General features: G+C 44.3%; 1 protein-coding gene across 2 annotated transcripts in view; it reads left to right on the forward strand.

The window, feature by feature from the left end:
* LOC306764801 (actin, cytoplasmic 1-like) overlaps positions 1 to 24,903 on the forward strand; it is a 100,993-nt gene extending 76,090 nt beyond the window's left edge. The window contains exons 2-10 of one of the 2 annotated variants that reach the window (XM_079252061.1): positions 10,935 to 11,066; positions 16,204 to 16,328; positions 16,402 to 16,530; positions 19,269 to 19,379; positions 19,531 to 19,615; positions 19,729 to 19,890; positions 20,878 to 21,069; positions 21,452 to 21,633; positions 24,573 to 24,903. In XM_079252061.1, the coding sequence (XP_079108187.1) occupies positions 10,961 to 11,066; positions 16,204 to 16,328; positions 16,402 to 16,530; positions 19,269 to 19,379; positions 19,531 to 19,615; positions 19,729 to 19,890; positions 20,878 to 21,069; positions 21,452 to 21,633; positions 24,573 to 24,716 (1,236 nt within the window). In that variant the 5' untranslated portion in view covers positions 10,935 to 10,960 and the 3' untranslated portion in view covers positions 24,717 to 24,903. The remainder of the gene's footprint in view (positions 1 to 10,934; positions 11,067 to 16,203; positions 16,329 to 16,401; positions 16,531 to 19,268; positions 19,380 to 19,530; positions 19,616 to 19,728; positions 19,891 to 20,877; positions 21,070 to 21,451; positions 21,634 to 24,572) is intronic. The other variant, XM_079252062.1, reaches the window with a different exon arrangement.
* The last annotated feature ends 1,015 nt before the right edge of the window (positions 24,904 to 25,918 follow it).

Genomic DNA, 25,918 nt, shown 5'->3' on the forward strand with positions numbered 1-25,918 from the left:
AGGTACTGTCCATGTACTGTTAGGTACTGTCCATGTACTGTCTGGTACTGTCCATGTACTGTCAGGTACTGTCCATGTACTGTCATGTACTGTGCATGTACTGTCAGGTACTGTCCATGTACTGTGCATGTACTGTCAGGTACTGTCCATGTACTGTCAGGTACTGTCCATGTACTGTTAGGTACTGTCCATGTACTTTCAGTTACTGTCAGGTACTGCCCGTGTACTGTTAGGTACTGTCCATGTACTGTCAGGTACTGTCCGTGTACTGTCAGGTACTGTCAGGTACTGTCCATGTACTGTCAGGTATTGTCAGGTACTGTCCATGTACTGTCCATGTAATGTCAGGTACTGTCCATGTACTGTCTGGTACTGTCCATGTACTGTCAGGTACTGTCCATGTACTGTTAAGTACTGTCATGTACTGTCCATGTACTGTCAGGTACTGTCCATGTACTGTCTATGTACTGTGCATGTACTGTCCATGTACTGTCAGGTACTATCCATGTACTGTCAGGTACTGTCATGGACTGTCCATGTACTGTTAGGTACTGTCCGTGTACTGTTAGGTACTGTCAATGTACTGTCAGGTACTGTCAGGCACTGTCCGTGTGCTGTTGGTTACTGTGCATGTACTGTCAGGTAATGTCCAGGTACTGTCAGGTACTGTCCGTGTACTGTTAGGTACTGTCCATGTACTGTCAGGTACTGTCCGTGTACTGTTAGGTACTGTCAGGTACTGTCCGTGTACTTTTAGGTACTGTCCATGTACTGTCCATGTACTGTGCATGTACTGTCAGGTACTGTCCATGTACTGTCAGGTACTGTCCATGTACTGTCAGGTACTGTCATGTACTGTCAGGTACTGTCATGTACTGTCCATGTACTGTTAGGTACTGTCCGTGTACTGTTAGGTACTGTCCATGTACTGTCAGGTACTGTCAGGTACTGTCCGTGTGCTGTTAGGTACTGTGCATGTACTGTCAGGTAATGTCCATGTACTGTCCATGTACTGTCAGGTACTGTCCGTGTACTGTTAGGTACTGTCCATGTACTGTCAGTTACTGTCCGTGTACTGTTAGGTACTGTCAGGTACTGTCCATGTACTGTTAGGTACTGTCCGTGTACTGTCAGGTTCTGTCCATGTACTGTCAGGTACTGTCCATATACTGTCAGGTACTGTCAGGTACTATCCATGTACTGTTAGGTATTGTCCATGTACTGTCAGGTACTGTCAGGTACTGTCCGTGTACTGTCAGGTACTGTCCATGTATTGTCAGGTACTGTCTGGTACTGTCCATGTACTGTCCATGTACTGTCCATGTAATGTCATGTACTGTGCATCTACTGTCAGGTACTGTCCGTGTACTGTTAGGTACTGTCCATGTACTGTCAGGTACTGTCCATCTACTGTCAGGTACTGTCCGTGTACTGTCAGGTACTGTCCATGTACTGTCAGGTACTGTCTGTGTACCGTTAGGTACTGTCCATGTACTTTCAGGTACTGTCAGGTACTGTCCGTGTACTGTCAGGTACTGTCCGTCTACTGTTAGGTACTGTCAATGTACTGTCAGGTACTGTCAGGTACTGTCCGTGTACTGTCTGGTACTGTCCGTGTACTGTTAGGTATTGTCCGTGTACTGTTAGGTACTGTCCATGTACTGTCAGGTACTGTCAGGTACTGTGCGTGTACTGTCAGGTACTGTCCATGTACTGTCAGGTACTGTCCGTGTACTGTCAGGTACTGTCCATGTACTGTCAGGTACTGTCCATGTACTGTCCATGTAATGTCAGGTACTGTCCATGTACTGTCTGGTACCGTCCATGTACTGTCAGGTACTGTCCATGTACTGTCCATGTAATGTCAGGTACTGTCCATGTACTGTCTGGTACCGTCCATGTACTGTCAGGTACTGTCCATGTACTGTTAGGTACTGTCCATGTACTGTCAGGTACTGTCCATGTACTGTCCATATACTGTCAGGTACTGTCAGGTACTTTCCGTTTACTGTGAGGTATTGTCCATGTACTGTCAGGTACTGTCAGGTACTGTCCTTGTACTGTTAGGTTCTGTCCATGTACTGTCAGGTACTGTCCATCTACTGTCAGGTACTGTCCGTGTACTGTCAGGTACTGTCCATGTACTGTCAGGTACTGTCAGGTACTGTCCGTGTACTGTTAGGTACTGTCCATGTACTGTCAGGTACTGTCCGTGTACTGTCAGGTACTGTCCCTCTACTGTTAGGTACTGTCCATGTACTGTCAGGTACTGTCAGGTACTGTCCGTGTACTGTCTGGTACTGTCCGTGTACTGTTTGGTACTGTCCGTGTACTGTTAGGTACTGTCCATGTACTGTCAGGTACTGTCAGGTACTGTCCGTGTACTCTTAGGTACTGTCCATGTACTGTTAGGTACTGTCCGTGTACTGTTAGGTACTGTCCATGTACTGTCAGGTACTGTCAGGTACTGTCCGTGTACTGTTAGGTACTGTCAGGTACTGTCCATGTATTGTCAGGTACTGTCTGGTACTGTCCATGTACTGTCCATGTACTGTCAGGTACTGTCCATGTACTGTCATGTACTGTGCATCTACTGTCAGGTACTGTCCGTGTACTTTTAGGTACTGTCCATGTACTGTCAGGTACTGTTGATCTACTGTCAGGTACTGTCCGTGTACTGTCAGGTACTGTCCATGTACTGTCAGGTACTTTCAGGTACTGTCCGTGTACTGTTAGGTACTGTCCATGTACTGTCAGGTACTGTCATGTACTGTCCATATACTGTCAGGTACTGTCAGGTACTGTCCGTGTACTGTTAGGTATTGTCCATGTACTGTCAGGTACTGCCAGGTACTGTCCGTGTACTGTTAGGTACTGTCCATGTACTGTCAGGTACTGTCCATGTACTGTCAGGTATTGTCCGTGTACTGTCAGGTACTGTCCATGTACTGTCAGGTACTGTCAGGTACTGTATATGTACTGTCAGGTACTGTCAGGTACTGTCCATGTACTGTCCATGTACTGTCTGGTACTGTATATGTACTGTCAGGTACTGTCCATGTACACTTAGGTGCTGTCCATGTACTGTCAGGTACTGTCCATGTACTGTTAGGTACTGTCCATGTACTGTCTGGTACTGTCCATGTACTGTCCATGTAATGTCAGGTACTGTCCATGTACTGTCTGGTACCGTCCATGTACTGTCAGGTACTGTCCATGTACTGTCCATGTAATGTCAGGTACTGTCCATGTACTGTCTGGTACCGTCCATGTACTGTCAGGTACTGTCCATGTACTGTTAGGTACTGTCCATGTACTGTCAGGTACTGTCCATGTACTGTCCATATACTGTCAGGTACTGTCAGGTACTTTCCGTTTACTGTGAGGTATTGTCCATGTACTGTCAGGTACTGTCAGGTACTGTCCTTGTACTGTTAGGTTCTGTCCATGTACTGTCAGGTACTGTCCATCTACTGTCAGGTACTGTCCGTGTACTGTCAGGTACTGTCCATGTACTGTCAGGTACTGTCAGGTACTGTCCGTGTACTGTTAGGTACTGTCCATGTACTGTCAGGTACTGTCCGTGTACTGTCAGGTACTGTCCCTCTACTGTTAGGTACTGTCCATGTACTGTCAGGTACTGTCAGGTACTGTCCGTGTACTGTCTGGTACTGTCCGTGTACTGTTTGGTACTGTCCGTGTACTGTTAGGTACTGTCCATGTACTGTCAGGTACTGTCAGGTACTGTCCGTGTACTCTTAGGTACTGTCCATGTACTGTTAGGTACTGTCCGTGTACTGTTAGGTACTGTCCATGTACTGTCAGGTACTGTCAGGTACTGTCCGTGTACTGTTAGGTACTGTCAGGTACTGTCCATGTATTGTCAGGTACTGTCTGGTACTGTCCATGTACTGTCCATGTACTGTCAGGTACTGTCCATGTACTGTCATGTACTGTGCATCTACTGTCAGGTACTGTCCGTGTACTTTTAGGTACTGTCCATGTACTGTCAGGTACTGTTGATCTACTGTCAGGTACTGTCCGTGTACTGTCAGGTACTGTCCATGTACTGTCAGGTACTTTCAGGTACTGTCCGTGTACTGTTAGGTACTGTCCATGTACTGTCAGGTACTGTCATGTACTGTCCATATACTGTCAGGTACTGTCAGGTACTGTCCGTGTACTGTTAGGTATTGTCCATGTACTGTCAGGTACTGCCAGGTACTGTCCGTGTACTGTTAGGTACTGTCCATGTACTGTCAGGTACTGTCCATGTACTGTCAGGTATTGTCCGTGTACTGTCAGGTACTGTCCATGTACTGTCAGGTACTGTCAGGTACTGTATATGTACTGTCAGGTACTGTCAGGTACTGTCCATGTACTGTCCATGTACTGTCTGGTACTGTATATGTACTGTCAGGTACTGTCCATGTACTGTTAGGTGCTGTCCATGTACTGTCAGGTACTGTCCATGTACTGTTAGGTACTGTCCATGTACTGTCTGGTACTGTCCATGTACTGTCCATGTACTGTCAGGTACTGTCCATGTACTGTCAGGTACTGTCCATGTACTGTTAGGTACTGTCCATGTACTGTCTGGTACTGTCCATGTACTGTCAGGTACTGTCCATGTACTGTCATGTACTGTGCATGTACTGTCTGGTACTGTCCATGTATTGTGCATATACATTCAGGTACTGTCCATGTACTGTCAGGTACTGTCCATGTACTGTCAGGTACTGTCTGGTACTGTATATGTACTGTCAGGTACTGTCCATGTACCGTCCATGTACTGTCTGGTACTGTATATGTACTGTCAGGTACTGTCCATGTACTGTTAGTTGCTGTCAATGTACTGTCAGGTACTGTCCATGTACTGTTAGGTACTGTCCATGTACTGTCATGTACTGTCCTTGTACTGTCAGGTACTGTCCATGTACTGTCAGGTACTGTTGATCTACTGTCAGGTACTGTCCGTGTACTGTCAGGTACTGTCCATGTACTGTCAGGTACTTTCAGGTACTGTCCGTGTACTGTTAGGTACTGTCCATGTACTGTCAGGTACTGTCATGTACTGTCCATATACTGTCAGGTACTGTCAGGTACTGTCCGTGTACTGTTAGGTATTGTCCATGTACTGTCAGGTACTGCCAGGTACTGTCCGTGTACTGTTAGGTATTGTCCATGTACTGTCAGGTACTGCCAGGTACTGTCCGTGTACTGTTAGGTACTGTCCATGTACTGTCAGGTATTGTCCGTGTACTGTCAGGTACTGTCCATGTACTGTCAGGTACTGTCAGGTACTGTATATGTACTGTCAGGTACTGTCAGGTACTGTCCATGTACTGTCCATGTACTGTCTGGTACTGTATATGTACTGTCAGGTACTGTCCATGTACTGTTAGGTGCTGTCCATGTACTGTCAGGTACTGTCCATGTACTGTTAGGTACTGTCCATGTACTGTCTGGTACTGTCCATGTACTGTCCATGTACTGTCAGGTACTGTCCATGTACTGTCAGGTACTGTCCATGTACTGTTAGGTACTGTCCATGTACTGTCTGGTACTGTCCATGTACTGTCAGGTACTGTCCATGTACTGTCATGTACTGTGCATGTACTGTCTGGTACTGTCCATGTATTGTGCATATACTGTCAGGTACTGTCCATGTACTGTCAGGTACTGTCTGGTACTGTATATGTACTGTCAGGTACTGTCCATGTACTGTCCATGTACTGTCTGGTACTGTATATGTACTGTCAGGTACTGTCCATGTACTGTTAGGTGCTGTCCATGTACTGTCAGGTACTGTCCATGTACTGTTAGGTACTGTCCATGTACTGTCATGTACTGTCCTTGTACTGTCAGGTACTGTCCATGTACTGTCATGTACTGTCCATGTACTGTCATGTACTGTCCATGTACTGTCCATGTACTGTCATGTACAGTCCGTGTACTGTTAGGTACTGTCCATGTACTGTCAGGTACTGTCCGTGTACTGTTAGGTACTGTCCATGTACTGTCCGTGTACTGTCAGGTACTGTCCATGTACTGTCAGGTACTGTCAGGTACTGTCCATGTACTGTCGTGTACTTTCCATGTACTGTCAGGTACTTTCCCTATACTTTTAGGTACTGTCATGTACTGTTAGGTACTGTCATGTACTGTCCATGTACTGTCAGGTACTGTCCATGTACTGTCTATGTACTGTGCATGTACTGTCAGGTACTGTCCATGTACTGTCAGGTACTGTCAGGTACTGTCCATGTACTGTCCATGTAATGTCAGGTACTGTCCATGTACTGTTAGGTACAGTCCATGTACTGTCTGGTACTGTCCATGTACTGTCTGGTACTGTCCATGTACTGTCCATGTACTGTCAGGTACTGTCCATGTACTGTCATGTACTGTGCATGTACTGTCTGGTACTGTCCATGTACTGTCAGGTACTGTCTAGTACTGTATATGTACTGTCAGGTACTGTCAGTTACTGTCCATGTACTGTCCATGTACTGTCTGGTACTGTATATGTACTGTCAGGTACTGTCCATGTACTGTTAGGTGCTGTCCATGTACTGTCAGGTACTGTCCATGTACTGTTAGGTACTGTCCATGTACTGACCATGTACTGTCAGGTACTGTCCATGTACTGTCATGTACTGTCCATGTACTGTCTGGTACTGTATATGTACTGTCAGGTACTGTCCATGTACTGTTAGGTGCTGTCCATGTACTGTCAGGTACTGTCCATGTACTGTTAGGTACTGTCCATGTACTGTCTGGTACTGTCCATGTACTGTCCATGTACTGTCAGGTACTGTCCATGTACTGTTAGGTACTGTCCATGTACTGTCTGGTACTGTCCATGTACTGTCAGGTACTGTCCATGTACTGTCATGTACTGTGCATGTACTGTCTGGTACTGTCCATGTATTGTGCATATACATTCAGGTACTGTCCATGTACTGTCAGGTACTGTCCATGTACTGTCCATGTACTGTCTGGTACTGTATATGTACTGTCAGGTACTGTCCATGTACTGTTAGGTGCTGTCAATGTACTGTCAGGTACTGTCCATGTACTGTTAGGTACTGTCCATGTACTGTCATGTACTGTCCTTGTACTGTCAGGTACTGTCCATGTACTGTCAGGTACTGTTGATCTACTGTCAGGTACTGTCCGTGTACTGTCAGGTACTGTCCATGTACTGTCAGGTACTTTCAGGTACTGTCCGTGTACTGTTAGGTACTGTCCATGTACTGTCAGGTACTGTCATGTACTGTCCATATACTGTCAGGTACTGTCAGGTACTGTCCGTGTACTGTTAGGTATTGTCCATGTACTGTCAGGTACTGCCAGGTACTGTCCGTGTACTGTTAGGTATTGTCCATGTACTGTCAGGTACTGCCAGGTACTGTCCGTGTACTGTTAGGTACTGTCCATGTACTGTCAGGTACTGTCCATGTACTGTCAGGTATTGTCCGTGTACTGTCAGGTACTGTCCATGTACTGTCAGGTACTGTCAGGTACTGTATATGTACTGTCAGGTACTGTCAGGTACTGTCCATGTACTGTCCATGTACTGTCTGGTACTGTATATGTACTGTCAGGTACTGTCCATGTACTGTTAGGTGCTGTCCATGTACTGTCAGGTACTGTCCATGTACTGTTAGGTGCTGTCCATGTACTGTCATGTACTGTCCATGTATTGTCAGGTACTGTCCATGTACTGACCATGTACTGTCAGGTACTGTCCATGTACTGTCCATGTACAGTCAGGTACTGTCCGTGTACTGTTAGGTACTGTCCATGTACTGTCAGGTACTGTCCGTGTACTGTTAGGTACTGTCCATGTACTGTCAGTTACTGTCAGGTACTGTCCATGTACTGTCATGTACTGTCCATGTACTGTCAGGTACTGTCCATGTACTGTTAGGTACTGTCCATGTACTGTCAGGTACTGTCCATGTACTGTCAGGTACTGTCCGTGTACTGTCAGGTACTGTCCATGTACTGTCAGTTACTGTTAGGTACTGTCCATGTACTGTCTGGTACTGTCCATGTACTGTTAGGTACTGTACATGTACTGTCCATGTACTTTCTGGTACTGTCCATGTACTGTCCATGTAGTGTCTGGTACTGTATATGTACTGTCCATGTACTTTCTGGTACTGTCCATGTACTGTCCATGTAGTGTCTGGTACTGTATATGTACTGTCCATGTACTGTGCATGTACTGTCAGGTACTGTCCAGAGTCCAAACCAGAGGCCAGACCAGAGACTAGAACAAAGTCCAGACCATAATCCAGACCAGAGTTCAGACCAGAGACCAGACCAGAGTCCAGACCAGAGACCAGACCAGGGACCAGACCAGAGGCCAGACCAGAGACCAGACCAATGTCCAGACCAGAGTCCATACCAAAGGCCAGACCAGAGATCTGACCAGAGTCCAGACCAGAGACAAGACCAAAGTCCAGACCAGAGACCAGACCAGAGTTCATACCAGAGACCAGACCAGAGTCCAGACCAGAGACCAGACCAGAGTCCAGACCAGAGGCCAGACCAGAGACCAGACCAATGTCTAGACCAGAGTCCGGACCAGAGGCCAGATCAGAGTCCAGACCAGAGACAAGACCAAAGTCCAGACCAGAGACCAGACCAGAGTTCATACCAGAGACCAGACCAGAGTCCAGACCAGAGACCAGACCAGAGTCCAGACCAGAGGCCAGACCAGAGACCAGACCAATGTCTAGACCAGAGTCCGGACCAGAGGCCAGATCAGAGTCCAGACCAGAGACCAGACCAGAGTTCATACCAGAGACCAGACCAGAGACTAGACCAGAGACCAGACCAGATTTCAGACCAGAGACCAGACCAGAGGCCAGACCAGAGACCAGACCAATGTCCAGACCAGAGTCCAGACCAGAGTCCAGATCAGAGTCCAGACCAGAGACAAGACCAGAGTTCATACCAGAGACCAGACCAGAGACCAGACCAGATTTCAGACCAGAGACCAGACCAGAGGCCAGACCAAAGATCTGACCAGAGTCCAGACCAGAAACCAGACCAGAGTTCAGACCAGAGACCAGACCAGAGTCCAGACCAGACTCCAGATCAGAGTCCAGACCAGAGGCCAGACCAGACGCCAGACCAGAGACTAGACCAGAGTCCGGCCAGAGACCAGACCAAAGTCCAGACCAGAGTCCAGACCAGAGACCAGACCAGAGTCCAGATCAGAGTTCAGATTAGAGACCAGACCAGAGTCCAGACCAGAATCCAGACCACAGTCCAGACCAAAGTCCAGACCAGAGTCCAGGCGGGAGTCCAGACCAGAGTCCAGACCAGAGGCCAGACCAGAGTCTACACCAGAGACCCGACCAAAGTCCAGACCAGAGACCAGACCAGAGTCTAGACCCGAGACCAGACCAGAGTCTAGACTAGAGACCAGAAATGAAGAAGAAATGGATTCATTCCTTGGGGTTTAAATTTTGAAAAATTCAACAAGGATATTTCTCTCTTTAGAACAATGTTGCTTCCATAGAAGTAAAAAGTTTCCATCCTAATAATTACTTGAGTAAGAATAAAAATGATCTCGAACAAAAAATCTGACAATCTGATTTTATTCATCAAATAACATTAATGTAATCATTCAATCAAAATAATAACCAGCAATCATAAAACTCATTCACTTTAAACTTTAACCACAAAACTTAATTAAATCTGTAAAAAATATAACAGTCTAAAGGAAAACAAATACATTTATATTCATATTTTCTACCCAGAAGTTAGTAATCTTAGAGTAGCCTAACTAGTAGCCTGGCTTTACTTCAGTAATAGCAGTTTATTATTACTTTAGAATAATAATACTCCAGTAAAAATATTTTTCCAACAAAAAACTCCCAAGAGTACAATTTATCCAAAACCTTATTAAAGTAAATGTAGCTACTTCTACCTCTGCCTTAACTAGCTAGCTTAGCTAAATTAGTTTACATCTATGTGTGATCTTTTAAAGTCCACATTGCGACATAAACACTACAGAACTTCTCTGTTTCAGCTGGTATCTATATTCAGCAGCAGGAATCATCTGATGAGGTTTGTTTGGAAGAAACTGTCTCAGTTTTGTCTCTTGGCTGGTTTGCTGAACATGTTAGACGATGATAGTCACACCATTGACAGGCTTCTCTGTTGCCACCATAGACTGTATGTAGTTACCACCACATGGTGTTTGTTTGTTTGTTGTTTGTTACACGGAGCTTCGTCTGCTCGTGGTGCGTTTAGGTGTGACTCGGAAAAACACGTTTCAGCATGTAAATAAGGTAATTAAGTGGTTATATTAGCTGTAAAAACCGCGGCGCACAGACGACAGAGATGCGGGGAGTGCGGGGACATGTCCCCCGCGTCCATGTACTGTCCATGTACTGTCAGGTACTGTCCATGTACTGTTAGGTACTGTCCATGTACTGTTAGGTACTGTCCATGTACTGTCAGTTACTGTCAGGTACTGTCCATGTACTGTATGGTACTGTCAGGTACTGTCCATGTACTGTCAGGTACTGTTCATGTACTTTCTGGTACTGTCCATGTACTGTCCATGTATTGTCAGGTACTGTCCATGTAGTGTCCATGTATTGTCAGGTACATTTCATGTACTATCAGGTACTGTCCATGTACCGTGAGGTACTCTCAGGTGTTGTCCATGTACTATCAGGTACTGTTCATGCACTATTCATGTACTGTCCATGTACTGTCAAACAGCTGTTTTAAACTTGCAGTTTTCCACTTCTGCATCTCAGTCCTGAAAGTAAAGGATCCTGTTTAAATTAAACATTGTATGCATTTAGAAAGTTGTACATTTAGTCAGACATTGCAAACTGCAGCATCTTACAACATCAGATTTATGGTCAGAGCAGGAGTTGATGTGTAGATAATCACAGGGCGAGAATGGTCGGTCGAGGCGAGGATGATCTGGAGATGTGACTTCGTCAGCAGCTGGAGTTGGATGGGACTGATCCCTTGTGGGGGTCTTTCAGTATCAGGACTGTTCGTCACTTGGTCAACCATTAAGGGTGAGTCCCATCCCTCAGGAGTTAATTCATTTGAGAAGTCAGCCTCTTTAGCCTGTAGGCATGGATCATATCAGGGCCAGGCACTGACCAGTTCTTCATACACGAGAGTCTATGCTGGATATCTGCCACCAGGATGGTAACTGGGTCTTGTTCAGGGAGGGAGCTGTGGTCTGCTCTGAGGTCTTTTAACCACTGTGCTTCACTGTTTTGTGATGCCTCCTTCTTCCATATGCATTTCCAGTATCGTTCAGTCTCCAGCCTTGGTGGGTCAACTTGTGTGGTATTACCCTGCCACTGGGAGTACACATTAGCTGGATTAGTTGAGAACTGCCAGTTTATTCTTCTGGCCTCAACTTCTCTTGTGTATCCCTTCAGTCACGCAGACAGTGCTTGGAGTCTTTGTTTGGCAGTTTATAGGGCCTCAAGTATGGACACCTGGCTATACCTCTCCGACACCCTCTTCATGGTTGTGCCCTTCTGGAGTTCTGACAGTTGACAAACTTCCCTTGATCTTGTTGATCTGAGTTGCCTTGATCTTGTTTATCTGAGTTGCCTTGATCTTGGTTTCTAACCTCCTCTTCCATGGTGCCTCCATCTTGCCCTTGATGTTATATTGTCCAAGCTTGTCCAAGATCACTGTCGGTGTACTGTATATCAGTTCATTGGTTTCAGTAATTGTTGCGGTAGGGTATCTCCCCCATATATTTCCCCACCAGTGGTCTGTTGGGGCTGGAGGGATTGTTCAGTATTTGACTCTATCGTCAACAGATGTCCATAGACAAGTGTTGAGCATGTATGTTAGATTTACCAAGTAAACCAAGGTCCGTGGCACCACCTGACAAGTCAGGAACAAAGATACTGAACAATGCCTCAGTCTCAAGAGTCAGCAGTGAAGGCGGAGATCAAGCACTGGCTTTGTCACAGGCAATCTGACACAAATGAATGCAAAGTGAAATAGACAACTTTCGTTTAAGATACAGCAGAATTCATTAAACGATTTTCACCAACAGGTTAATGTCAATCGGTTCAATCAATGTGATGCACTCCTATGCATCACCTATCCAAATTTCCTATGCTAAACTATTGTCAATCTAACCACAATAATGCAAAATAAAATGGTTAAGACAATGAGACATTAAGTGAAGGCTGGTGTGGTGTGTGTGTGTGTGTGTGTGTGTGTAGAGGAAAGAAAAGAGCTTTGATGTATGAGGCTAGCTGTAGCTTACAAGGTAGCTTTGCTGCTAATGTGGCTAGATGGCTGCTGGCAGGAATGATCTTCTGTATCTTTCGCAAAAGACTTATAGAAGATCCTCCACCTCCTCTCCCAGGATGGAAACAGTGGTTTGTTCATTCTTGTTTCTCCTGAAGTCAACAATCATCTCTTTTGTTTTGCTGCTATTTAATATGAGATGATTGTCACCGCACCATTTAACAAACTGACTGACCAGTTCTGTGTACTCTGCTTCTTGTCCATCCCTGATACACCCCACAACTGCAGAGTCATCAGAGTATTTCTGCAGATGACAGGACTCAGAGTTGTACTGGAAGTCTGAGGTGTACAGAGGGAAGAGGAATGGCCAGAGTACAGTTCCTTGTGGTGCACCAGTGCTGCTGACCTCCATCTCAGACACACAACCTTTCAGTCTCACAAACTGGGGTCTGTTTGTGAGGTAGTCATAGATCCAGGTGGTTGTGGAGGTATCCACCTGGAATTTATGGAGCTTCTCACATAACAAAGCAGGCTGAATGGTATTAAAAGCACTTGAGAAATGAAAGAACATGACCCTCAGAGTGCTGCCTGAATGGTCCAGATGAGAGTGTGCTCTCTGGAGCAGGTATATGATGGCATCTTCAACCCCAAGTCCATTACGATATGCAAACTGGAATGGGTCCTGAAAGGTGTTTACTTGCTTGTTGAGGTGAGCCAGTAAGAGTCTCTCCAGGACTTTCATGATGTGAGATGTCAGGGCAACTGGTCTGTAGTCACTTGGTTCAGCTGGTTGTGTTTTTTTAGGCACTGGAACAAGGCAGGAGGTTTTCCACAGCACTGGGACTCTATTTAGTCTCAGATTGGTGTTGAAAAGGTGCTGGAGAATCAGACATAGTTGTTTTGAGTTGTTTTTGTGTTGCCCTCAATAACTCCCTGTCTCCATCCCTGAAGGCTTTCTTTTTGATGTTCAGCAGCTTTTTCAGGTCACTGGTGATCCAGGGTTTGTTATTAGGGAAGCACCTCACTGTTCTTGTTGGGACGATGCTGTCCACACAGAAGTTTATGTAATCTGTCACACACTCAGTCATGGCGTTGATGTCGTCTCCATGAGGTTCACAGAGGACGTTCCAGTCTGTAGCCTCAAAGCCTCCTCTAAGAGCATCTTCAGCTTCAGCAGACCAGATTTTGATAGTCTTTGTGATGACTGGTTGCTGCTGAACGATGGGCTTGTAGGTGGAGGTGAGAAGAACCAGATTATGGTCAGATCTTCCTAAAGGAGGCAGGGCAGAACAACTGCATCCATTATTCATATTTGCATAAAATAAGTCCAACATCTTATTTTCTCTGGTGGAGCAGCTGACAAACTGCTGGAATGTTGGTAGAGTTGCAGAGAGGGAGACGTTGTTGAAGTCTCCGGAGATCGCCATGAATGAGTTTGGATGCTGTGTTTGTAGCCGAGCAACGACGGAGCTGATGACGTCACAGGCTGTGTCTGGTGTGGTACCAGGTATTATATAAACCGCTACCAGAATAACACAGGTAAACTCTCTGGGTAAATAATATGGACGGAAGCTCACAGCTAACAGTTTGATGTCCCTTGTGCATATCTTCTCCTTGACAGTAATATGTCCAGGATAGGGCTGGGCGATTAATCAATTTAATCGATTAATTCGAATTTGCCGTTTATGACGATTTATTTTTATGAAAATCGGGATTTTTTTTTTTTTTGCCCCGCCAGCCCCTTTTGGGCTTCCGTACCTTATAATGACGTCAGCACGCTCCCGCGGGTTTCCCACAGAAACGCATAAACATATCAACATGGCAGCTAGTAATGTACAATAAGTGCCCCCTCTGCGTTTCCATTACATTTTGTTGCAAAATAAAAATGATATTTGTACATTTTGACAAACAACAGTTGTTTGCGGGTGTTTCCATTGAACAATGTTTAGCACATTAGCATCACGTTTCGTAATTGCGGTTAATGCAAAGTGGGCACGTAGCGTTATTTTATGCTTTTCTACTTGCTGTGGAGAATTTGCTTTGGATTTTCTGAGCTTTTCTCCCTCATTTTCTTTTCTAAAACTCTGAAATTCGCTGTTGTTTATTTCTTTTTCTTTACAGTAAAGGGAAAAAATCGATTAAAATCGGAAATCAGATTTCGTTTAAAAAAATCAGAGATTTTATTTTTTGGCCATATCGCTCGGCCCTAGTCCAGGATGACACCAACGCTGGTTAACCAACACTGCAATTCCACCACCCTTTAGCTTTTCACTGTGTTGTCTACTGCGGTCTGCACGGACCGTTTTGAAGCCCGGTACAGACACATTACTGTCAGGGATGTGTTCATGCAGCCATGTCTCGGTGAAGCACATAATACTGCTCTCTCTGTTTTCTTTCTGAGACTTTGTTAGCATCTCAAGCTCATCCATTTTGTTAGCTAGCGATCTCACATTACCCATCAAAACAGTTGGGAGAAATGGTTTAAATCTCCATCGCGTTCTCCTTTGCCTCACTCCTGCTCTGCATCCTCGTCGCTTTCTTTTCAACTTCATCAGGATTTGTTGTTTCACTGATAATCCTGATTTGGGGGAGTTTAATTAGTTGATCCTGATTGCAAACAAGTCTTTTGTTGCCATGGAGACTCATCATAACAGGTCTTGAGAGAGCCAAAATATGCAGGAAAATCTCCCTTGCAGCAGACCCTCCAAACCGTCATGAAATCCTCAGAAAAAAATCTAATTTGAGCTAATATCTAAAAAAGAAGTGTTTAAAAAAAAAAATCAAGACAGCAAGTGAGAGCTACTACAATTTGCTGCCATCAGACGGTGCAATCAAGAATGGAATGTGAATGGAATGAGAAAGAGACAAAACAAGAGTCATTGTTGTATGGCTCCCCGATTAGCTGTTGATAGCATGACGGGGTAAATGGCAAAAGGTCTGTAGTGTGTCTGTAAACAATATTATTTTTATTGTATATTTATGTGAACAATGAATAATAATGTAACCACAACACATTATACAAGGTAAAGATGCTCAAAGGCCAGCAGCAGAAGACTTTGGTCACGCAGCAGCTGCCCAATGTGAATGGCAGCCTTATGAGTGCAGAGGCTTAACTGACTGACCACTGCAATGAAATAAATAATTTATTATATAAATTAATAGATAAAGTGTGTGTTTGTATGTGCATCCCAGTGGGCCAGGTTATCAGTGGCAGTCTTAGCTTTAGTTATTGATATGACCTCCTTGAGTTCTTGGAGGAGTTCCTAATTTCCTTGATCTTCAGGCTGTCGGTGTGGAGTGATGTGACTGAAGGTGTGTGTGAAGAAGTGCATGGGAGCGGTTGGCGCTTCAATGCACTTCCCATATATATATATATATATATATATATATATATATATATATATATATATATATATATATATATATATATATATATATATATATATATAATTTTTTTTTTCAATATATTTATATATTGAAAGTATATAGATATAGATATAGACGGAACCACTATATGTAGAGTTGCCAGGTAGGTTGTTTACAAATGGTGCAATGAAAATATATGTTTTCCAAACAACACGAACGATCGTGATTAAAGATGGAGATTACAAGATTGATCAAAATAATCGTGATTGTTTCGATCATAATGGTGCAGCACTAAGTTAGACCGGTGTTTCCACGATAACTGAATGTTTTCACCTGCTTACTGACTCACCTGTGCACTAATTTGTTTTCTCAGAAAGGCTGCATGCCAAATTCATTGAAGTAACAGTTTTGATTATATTTTGCCTGTAGAACTTGCTTTGGAATCAGTGTGCTTTGTTTATCCCTATGATCATTTTTGGACATAGAAGGTTTGTGCCAGAAGCCAGAGTATTGACAATAAGTTTGTATTTTAAATAGACTAAAGTTTAACTCTCCTTCCAGACATGGAGGACGACATCGCTGCCCTGGTTGTGGACAATGGCTCCGGTATGTGTAAGACTGGTTTTGCTGGAGATGATGCCCCACGGATTTCCTTCCCCTCCATTGTTGGGCGCCCCAGACACCAGGTACACACTTCACCATGAGGATCAGCTGCAGGTCAGGAGGCGTAACAAGGCGACTGAGGGTGTTTTTGTGCAGGGTGTGATGGTGGGGATGGGACAGAAGGACAGCTACGTGGGAGACGAGGCTCAGAGTAAGAGAGGCATCCTGACTGTGAAGTATCCCATCCAGTATGGCATCATCACCAACTGGGACGACATGGAGAAAGTGAGACTCTGAAGTATCACAGGGACTGAAGTCAGTGATCATTTGCTCTGTAATCATTATGACTTTAATAAAAGATGAGTCATAACAGAAAACCTAATGGATAGAAAACAAATGGCCTTGTGAGGCATTAAAGAGAGATCTGGAATAATAAAGCTGGAGTGAAGTATGATGATGCTAACATAGCCTATAATTCCTTCATGATGTTTTTTTATAAGAGTTACAGCTAAAGTGTCAGTGGCTCAGGTGGTAGATCTGGTTGCTTTGTGAAGATTGGTGATTCGAGTCCTGTATTACAGCTTCAAGTGTTCTCTGAGAGCCAGTCCCAAGCCCTGATAAGGGGTTGGGAAGGGCATCTGACATAAAACATGTGCCAAAATGCAACTGTTTGCACTGGCATGGTAGTTGGAAGCCAATTATTTGTCGTGGGGACCCTGTGCAGACACACAACAATACAACCATTTTGTAGAACATGTGTATGTTATCCATACTTATACACACTCGTATTTGTAAGTATGTTATACATACTGGGATTTGCAAGTCCTGAAAATCCTAGGCACTAAGTTGTTGGTGGCTTTATGACTGGTAGGGTTACCAATGGCAAACAGGTCACTAAAGAAAGGGATCAGACTAAAGCTTGTTATATACTCCACAAGAAGCAAGAACTGAGTTCTTGTTCTCGAGGCTGCAAGAACAAGAAAAAACGTCTTGTTCGTCACGTCCATACATACTCCACGAGAAGCACGTCTGCAACGGGGAGGGATCACTGCTTTTATATGCAATGAACCCGGTTGTTACCTCCGCCGAGGAGGTTGTTTTCCCCGGCTTCTTTTTGCTCAAGATAACTTAAAAGGTTACGGAGGGATTTTTTATAAATATTTCAAGAGTTGTTGGAAATGTAAAAATGAAAAACTAATTAAATTTTGATGGTGATCCGGATCACCGTTTGGATTCAGGAATTGTTTAAAAGGATTCTTCAACATCGTGCTTGGCTGAGGTTTCCGCTCTGCAAGTGCTTTTCTAGTTTCATATGTGACAAGCAACTTTGTTCACGGCAGGGCGGGTCGTGCATGCGGCTGGGTCCGAGTGTTTTCATGCAACATGTAAAACTGTTAGTACTTTCTCACCACCTCTATCAGCTGTTCTATCAAAACAATCCGTTTTGCCGGCAACAGCAAACACATGGAAGCAGCAACCCCCGTTCATGCTTTCTCTGTGTTAACGATGCCCACCTCACATGTCCGACCAATCACACGATACGTCTCGCAGCCCCGCAAGAAAAAAGTTCTGCCAGCCTGATGTGTCAAGAAGTGTCTTCAAACACGTCCACGAGAACAAAATGACATAATTTTCTTCTCGGAGCCTCGAGAACAAGAAAAAAGTTCTCGCTTCTCGTGGAGGATGGAACAGGCTTAAGAACAAAAACATTGGGAAAAGGCATCCTTTGCCTGGACATGGGTCACTGGGGCCCCCCTCTGGAGCCAGGCCTGGGGGTGAGGCACGGAGGCAAATGCCTGGTGGCTGGGCCTTTACCCATCGGCCGGGTCAGGCTCAGTCTGAAAGGGTAACATCTTTCCTCTTGTGTCCATGGGAGGGGCTTTAGGAGTTGGGTGCTGTTGTAATTGGGAGACCGCCTATGGAACAACCCTGGCAGCTGGATCACTGGCTACAGAAGCTAGCTTTGGGGATGTGGACTCACCTCAGTGCATGGCTTGGCACATGTGCTCCATGAGCTCACCAGAGGTAGCCTGACTGCCATTAGGTACCGAGATGAGATCCTCAGACCCCTTGTGTGACCATATGCTGGTGCGGTTGGCCCTGGGTTCCTCCTAATGCAAGACAATGCACACTGGAGTGTGTCAGCAAGACTGCTGGAGTGTGTCAGCAAGACTGCTGACAGCAGTTCCTGCAACACGAAGGCATTGATGTTATGGACCGGCCCGCCCGTTCCCCAGACCTGAATCCAGTTGAGCACAACTGGGACATCATGTATCACTCCATCCACCAACGCCAAGTTGGTCCAGTTGGTCGCCACAGACTGTTCAGGAGTTGGCAGATGCTTTAGTCCAGGTCTTGGAGGAGATCCCTCAGGACAACATCTGTCGCCTCATCAGGAGCATGCCCAGGTGTTGTAGGGAGGTCATACAGGCACGAGGAAGCCACACACTACAGTGACCTTTCTGTGTGGAGTTTGCATATTCTTCCTGTGTATGAGTGGGTTCTATCTGGGTACTCCGGCTTCCTCCCACCATCCAGAGACATGCATGATAGGTTAACTGGTTACTCTTAATTGCCCGTAGGAGTGCGAGTGGTTGTGTGTCTCTGTGTGTCCCTGCGATGCACTGGCGAGCTGTCCAGGGTGTACCCTGCCTTTCGCCCAAAGACTGCTGGGATAGGTTCCAGCTTCCCCGCCACCCTTCATTGGATTAAGCAGTTAGGATAATGAATGAATGAATGAATGAATGAATGAATGGATGAATGATTATGTATACAGTACCAAAGAATAAAACAAGTTAACCTCATTCTCTACATTTTATCAGAGTCGGCAAATGTGCTTTAAAACAATTACTGATTTTAAGTTAAATAAATTTAATTCATAATTGTTTAATTTAATTTATTAATTGACTGTTCTGTAAAGAATTACATAAATAAACTGGATAAGATGTAACATGAGAGTTTACTGTGCTGCTGGTGAAATCTTTGACTTTGTGGTCAAACTAAGCTGTTGTCCTGTTGTGCAGATCTGGCATCACACCTTCTACAATGAGCTCCGTGTGGCTCCTGAGGAGCATCCAGTCCTGCTGACCGAGGCTCCGCTCAACCCTAAAGCCAACAGGGAGAAGATGACACAGGTGAGATCAGACTGACCCACACCCGTCCAGAAACTCCTGAACATGAATGACTTTCCAGCTGCCGTGTCTTCCTGGGTCGCTATCTGGAAAGAAGCCGTCTGAATAACTTTACAGACGTTACAAAGTGACACTTCATGTCTTCCTGGTCCAGATCATGTTTGAGACCTTCAACTGTCCTGCCATGTATGTGGCCATCCAGGCCGTCCTGTCGCTGTACGCGTCTGGTCGTACCACAGGTGAGTGAACTGGGACCGGTCCGACTTTTCTGAAGCTCAGTTTGAGCTGCAGTAAAACACAACAGCATGCTTTCTATGCTGAGCTGCATCACTAACTAGAATTTATCCTGCAGGGATTGTGATGGACTCCGGTGACGGTGTCAGCCACACTGTGCCGATCTACGAGGGCTACGCTCTGCCTCACGCCATCCTCCGTCTGGATCTGGCCGGCAGAGATCTGACCGACTACTTGATGAAGATCCTCACTGAGAGAGGCCACAGCTTTACCACCACTGGTATGATCCACACCAGGCCTGCACCATGTCAGGAAAACCTGCAATAACACTGTGGAAAGTTGATGATATGACCTGCGATAACAGAATTTTTAAAAGTTTTTTACCTGGAGCTACAATCACACAACGGCTGTGTTGGACTTTGTAGCTTTTGCCATAACAAGGCTGGGATTGTTGTTTTAGCTAACACTAGACTTTAGAAACTTTTCTGTACTTCTTAAAAGGACTTTGTGTAAGAATTACTCACAACTAACATTACCCAACTACCCAATAAATAGACATTTAACACATGCAGTAAAATCCTGTCCAAACTCTGCTGGTGGACCTGCATGTGTACAAGGTTTCAGTAACTTTCAGGTTGCAGCAAAGCTGGACTAAAAGTTGGTGGGAAGGTTTTATGAGCTGCATTTACTGTGACAAAAGCCAGCATTTATGGCAACTTTGAAAGCAACTAAACATCTACTTCTGTAGCAGTGAGGTTGGCGTAGTTTAGCAGGGTCTACTGTTGTCCTTCCTATGCTAGCAAGCAGCACTAAATAACAAACCCAATGAAACCAGTTGGCTTCAGGCTCATTTAGGCAGTATAGTTGACTTACTTTTCGAGGACAAAGCTACAACTTCAGCGTCCCTTTTAAAGTCCGTCTCCTTCTTGATCTCCTTCCACCTGGGGGAGGCTGGTCCTGATTCTCCTTTCGGAAGCTCCAGTCATGCCACCTGTTAAGTGCCCTCTCCCTCTTTATTGGCGATGGTGAAAATGGTTCTTGAGCTGTTGCTGCATATGCATGGTCTTACATGATTGCAAATGAACACTGAACAGACTTTACAATCTTTTAAATCTGATGAAATATGTACATCATGCAGGCTAATATGAAGATGAAAGAAAATGTCTCTGCATGATGTGCAACCCTAATCCCCCCCCCCTCCTACAAACAAAGGTTTGGATATTGATGGAGCTTCTGTACATTTAACCTGTAATCCTCTGAACTCCAGCTGAGCGTGAGATCGTCCGTGACATCAAGGAGAAGCTGTGCTACGTTGCTCTGGACTTTGTCCAGGAGTTGCAGACGGCATCGTCATCATCATCACTGGAGAAGAGCTACGAGCTTCCTGATGGACAAATCATCACCATCGGCAACGAGAGGTTCCACTGCCCCGAAGTGCTCTTCCAGCCTTCGTTCATCGGTCTGTAACAGTTAACGTTGCCTTTTAGCCGCTCAGCTGCTGTTCAGCTGTTTAGAAACAGGAATTCACCATGGCTGAGCTGGATCAGAGTTTCTGATGGAAGCAGAATTTTAACAGCAAACTCTCCATCTTTCCATTGGCTCTTCCTCTTTGCAGCAGTGACTTATAAGTCCTTGTTGTGAGAAAGGTGTCGGGGTTAAGGACAGAAACCAAATCAGTGTTTGAGATGTTTCTAATACGTCGTGCTGCAGAGGTGATGCAGTAATAAACTTAACTCACTGTGCTTTATACCTGAAGGGGAAAGTGTTGCGTGCTGTTAAATCATGGATTCCTTCATGAGTCTCTCAGAGGAAGCTGATTTATCTCTGGCTCCCGTTTCCAGGATATGAGTCACTTGGCATTCATGAGACGACCTACCAAAGCATCAAGCGGTGTGATGTGGACATATGGAAGGATCTGTACAACAGCATAGTACTGTCAGGAGGTACCACCATGTACCCTGGCTTCGCCGACCGCATGCAGAAGGAGATCACAGGCCTGGCCCCGTCCACCATGAAAATCAAGGTGCAATATTTTCTCCTGACGACCAGTAATGGCCTCCAGGCTCTTTAGGAATCTTCCTGATCTATTATTTGTTATACAAACAATGTAGTTGATGTTTTATTATGCACACATTGGTTAGAACAAATCATATACTGTATATAAAAGATGGGCGGAGCCTCCATGACATCACCCGTAGGTTTCTGAAGAGCTGAATTGAAGCTCGGTGGGCGGTTCCTACCATCACCATCTTGGCAGCATCATGCGTGTCGTCTCACTCGGAAAATACAAATATGGGCAAAGAGGTGGAGCTGAGAGGGGGGCTGTGAGTGGTGGATGATTGACATCGAGTGAAGTCAGAGCTTTCTGTAGCTAAGAGCTAACCGAGCTAACCTGGAGATAACAGGATCTAACCAGCTAACGGAGGTAAGCGGGCTAAAGCTAAGTCACGTTGTTAACCGGCTAAAAACCGCGGTTGTTCTACGTTCTTCTGAAGCGGGAGATCGTGTATCTGTCAATCAAAAGGACACGCCCCTAAATATGCCGAACTTCGAGATTAAATTACTTTAAAACGGGCGAGTTAGAAAAAAATTCACTCCCCCCACAGTTGTCATGAAGGTAAACCTGACCTATTAAACCTAAAATGGATTTTTGTACCAGGCTGTAAACATGTTTATTTCTGTTGTAAACATGTTTATTTCCGCTGTAAACATGTTTATTCCTGCTGTAAACATGTTTATTTCTGTTGTAAACATGTTTATTTCTGCTGTAAACATGTTTATTTCTGTTGTAAACATGTTTATTTCTGTTGTAAACATGTTTATTCCTGCTGTAAACATGTTTATTTCTGTTGTAAACATGTTTATTTCTGTTGTAAACATGTTTATTTCTGTTGTAAACATGTTTATTTCTGCTGTAAACATGTTTATTCCTGCTGTAAACATGTTTATTTCTGTTGTAAACATGCTTATTCCTGCTGTAAACATGTTTATTTCTGTTGTAAACATGTTTATTTCTGCTGTAAAGATGTTTATTCCTGCTGTAAACATGTTTATTCCTGCTGTAAACATGTTTATTTCTGTTGTAAACATGTTTATTTCTGCTGTAAACATGTTTATTCCTGCTGTAAACATGTTTATTTCTGCTGTAAACATGTTTATTTCTGCTGTAAACATGTTTATTTCTGCTGTAAACATGTTTATTCCTGCTGTAAACATGTTTATTCCTGCTGTAAACATGTTTATTTCTGCTGTAAACATGTTTATTCCTGCTGTAAACATGTTTATTCCTGCTGTAAACATGTTTATTTCTGCTGTAAACATGTTTATTTCTGCTGTAAACATGTTTATTCCTGCTGTAAACATGTTTATTTCTGCTGTAAACATGTTTATTCCTGCTGTAAACATGTTTATTCCTGCTGTAAACATGTTTATTTCTGCTGTAAACATGTTTATTCCTGCTGTAAACATGTTTATTCCTGCTGTAAACATGTTTATTTCTGCTGTAAACATGTTTATTCCTGCTGTAAACATGTTTATTCCTGCTGTAAACATGTTTATTTCTGCTGTAAACATGTTTATTTCTGTTGTAAACATGTTTATTTCTGCTGTAAAGATGTTTATTCCTGCTGTAAACATGTTTATTCCTGCTGTAAACATGTTTATTTCTGTTGTAAACATGTTTATTTCTGCTGTAAACATGTTTATTCCTGCTGTAAACATGTTTATTTCTGCTGTAAACATGTTTATTTCTGCTGTAAACATGTTTATTCCTGCTGTAAACATGTTTATTTCTGCTGTAAACATGTTTATTCCTGCTGTAAACATGTTTATTCCTGCTGTAAACATGTTTATTCCTGCTGTAAACATGTTTATTTCTGCTGTAAACATGTTTATTTCTGCTGTAAACATGTTTATTTCTGCTGTAAACATGTTTATTTCTGTTGTAAACATGTTTATTTCTGCTGTAAAGATGTTTATTCCTGCTGTAAACATGTTTATTCCTGCTGTAAACATGTTTATTCCTGCTGTAAACATGTTTATTCCTGCTGTAAACATGTTTATTTCTGCTGTAAACATATTTATTTCTGCTGTAAACATGTTTATTTCTGCTGTAAACATGTTTATTTCTGCTGTGAAGTTGGTCTTTTTAACATGGGAGTCTATGGGGATTTGCTCTGTTTTGCAGCCCCTAGTGGATGAAGGGGGAACTGCAGTTTTATGCACTTAAGCATTGACTTTACTTTTAACCGCTGGAGGCTCCGTCGATCTTTCATATACGGTTTATACAAATCTAAATATCACTTCCAGGAACCAGAGATGCTTTTTTTTTATTATTATTTTTAACACAGACCAATTAAATTCAGGCACCATACACAACAACCAATTATGATTCACCAAAAAGTAAATCTATGAAGTGAAATAGAGCCTCACCTGTCACCCCTAACCCTCGAGCTACTTCTGCCTGTCAAACAGTCTCATTCAAACTGCATTAATTTCACATCTGTGGATTGGCTTCCAGAAACCCTGCATGAGCCTTGAGGCATTGACGCTGTTGCCTGACCAGAGCTCTCTTCCTTGGCGTCCTTTAGCTTTTTCTATAAATATTGTAACAGGCTCATGTAAAACTGCAGCGAGCGTTTAACACAATGGTGTGTACGTGATAGCCTACATTGTTTAGGCTAACCAGTGGGAACTTCTTTGCCTACGGTAGTATTAGGACCAACCAGTACAAAGCTTCACATGCGCTGTTCACCATCAGTATCTGCACTGGAATGTCTGCTCATCAGCATTTTCCTCTCCTCTCTCTGACCTCCACACGCTGCGTTTCTGAGGCACAATGCAGGTTTTGATGTTGACCATGTGAAATAAAACACGGCGGGTGTATTGTGGCGGCTCATCGCAGGTGAGTCAGTGGAGAGAAACACTGCTGTTGCACTGGACTTTGAGCTTTATCACCTCCAGATCATCGCTCCTCCAGAGAGGAAGTACTCTGTGTGGATCGGCGGCTCCATCCTGGCCTCCCTCTCCACCTTCCAGCAGATGTGGATCAGCAAGCAGGAGTACGACGAGTCCGGTCCGGCCATCGTCCATCGGAAGTGCTTCTGAAGCTGCTGGCGGCGACCGAGCTCCTCACATGATGAACTAAAACATGCCACTTCATCTAACGTGGAGGGCTTCGCTGAGCCCATCTCTCAGTATCCCATGTGACTGCACAGGAAGGCAGCTCCATCTGTAAAGTCTCAGTTTCTCAGTCTTTGTAGAAGATTATTTAACTTCTGTTAAACCTCAATAAAACACCTTTGTTTACATGTTTTCTGCTGCGGCCATTTCTGCTGGACCTGCATGTTTAAACGTAATCACACATGCTGAGTAGGGACACTAACTGCTCAAAGCAGTAAAAGACCACATCTTAGATCTTAATGAGCAAACTCATCCTTCTGAAAATCTCTTTTCATTACAGAGAGTGGAAAACAAAACAATCAAATACAATCAATACAAATAAACCCAAAGACCCATTTAGGTCCGGATTCAGGCTTATAGGTCGGATCAGATCACATGCGGACCCATGTGACGCCCTAGGGGGTTAGTTTGGTTTGTCTTTCCCTGTTTACTTGTTGTGTTTTCCTTTTCAGAGTGGGAAGTGGAGCTCATCAGGCCAACGCGGAGCACCTTGCCAGTCCTCCTTGATCCTGATGATCCCCCTTCCTTTTCCCCCTCCCTTTCTGCCTTCCTGCTTCCCCTCTTGTTGTGGTTGTGTTGACCATGTTGCATTGTTTAATGACTTATGTTTTCCTTTTGGTTGCAACTTTGCTGCTTCTTTATGACTGTTGAGCGGGTCGTGACGAATTGGGGGCTCGTCCGTCTGGTGGGCCGTCGTGGCTCTTTGGTTTGTGAATGGCCTTGTGGAGTACTGATGTAGTGGGGGTTTCCTGCTGGTACTGTCAAAGTGGACTGAACTACTGTATTTATCAGGTTTTATTTCGTCTTTTATGGATGATTTTAATTGCTGTGGATTTGACGTTGTGGGTAAGGTTACTGATAAACGATTAGCCACAGCTGGCACTCCTCCTCCCTGCCAGGAGACTGGCAGAGGACTGGGTAAAAGGTAGCAGGTGTGGGACAGAGAGAGACTGACACCGGCAACAAGGCAGGACAGCACTACTGCACAGGACGACGAGCTTGACTATGGTGGCTTACGGAAGCCCGAAAGGAACACCGGGACGCTGCGTCGGATTGGAGCGAGGAGGAACAACCCAATGCTAACAAAGAGCTAAGTTAAAGGAAGGTCAACATTCTTCATGTGTGTG

Source organism: Telmatherina bonti, assembly GCF_933228915.1.
Source record: "Telmatherina bonti genome assembly, chromosome: 13".
NCBI lineage: Eukaryota > Metazoa > Chordata > Actinopteri > Atheriniformes > Telmatherinidae > Telmatherina > Telmatherina bonti.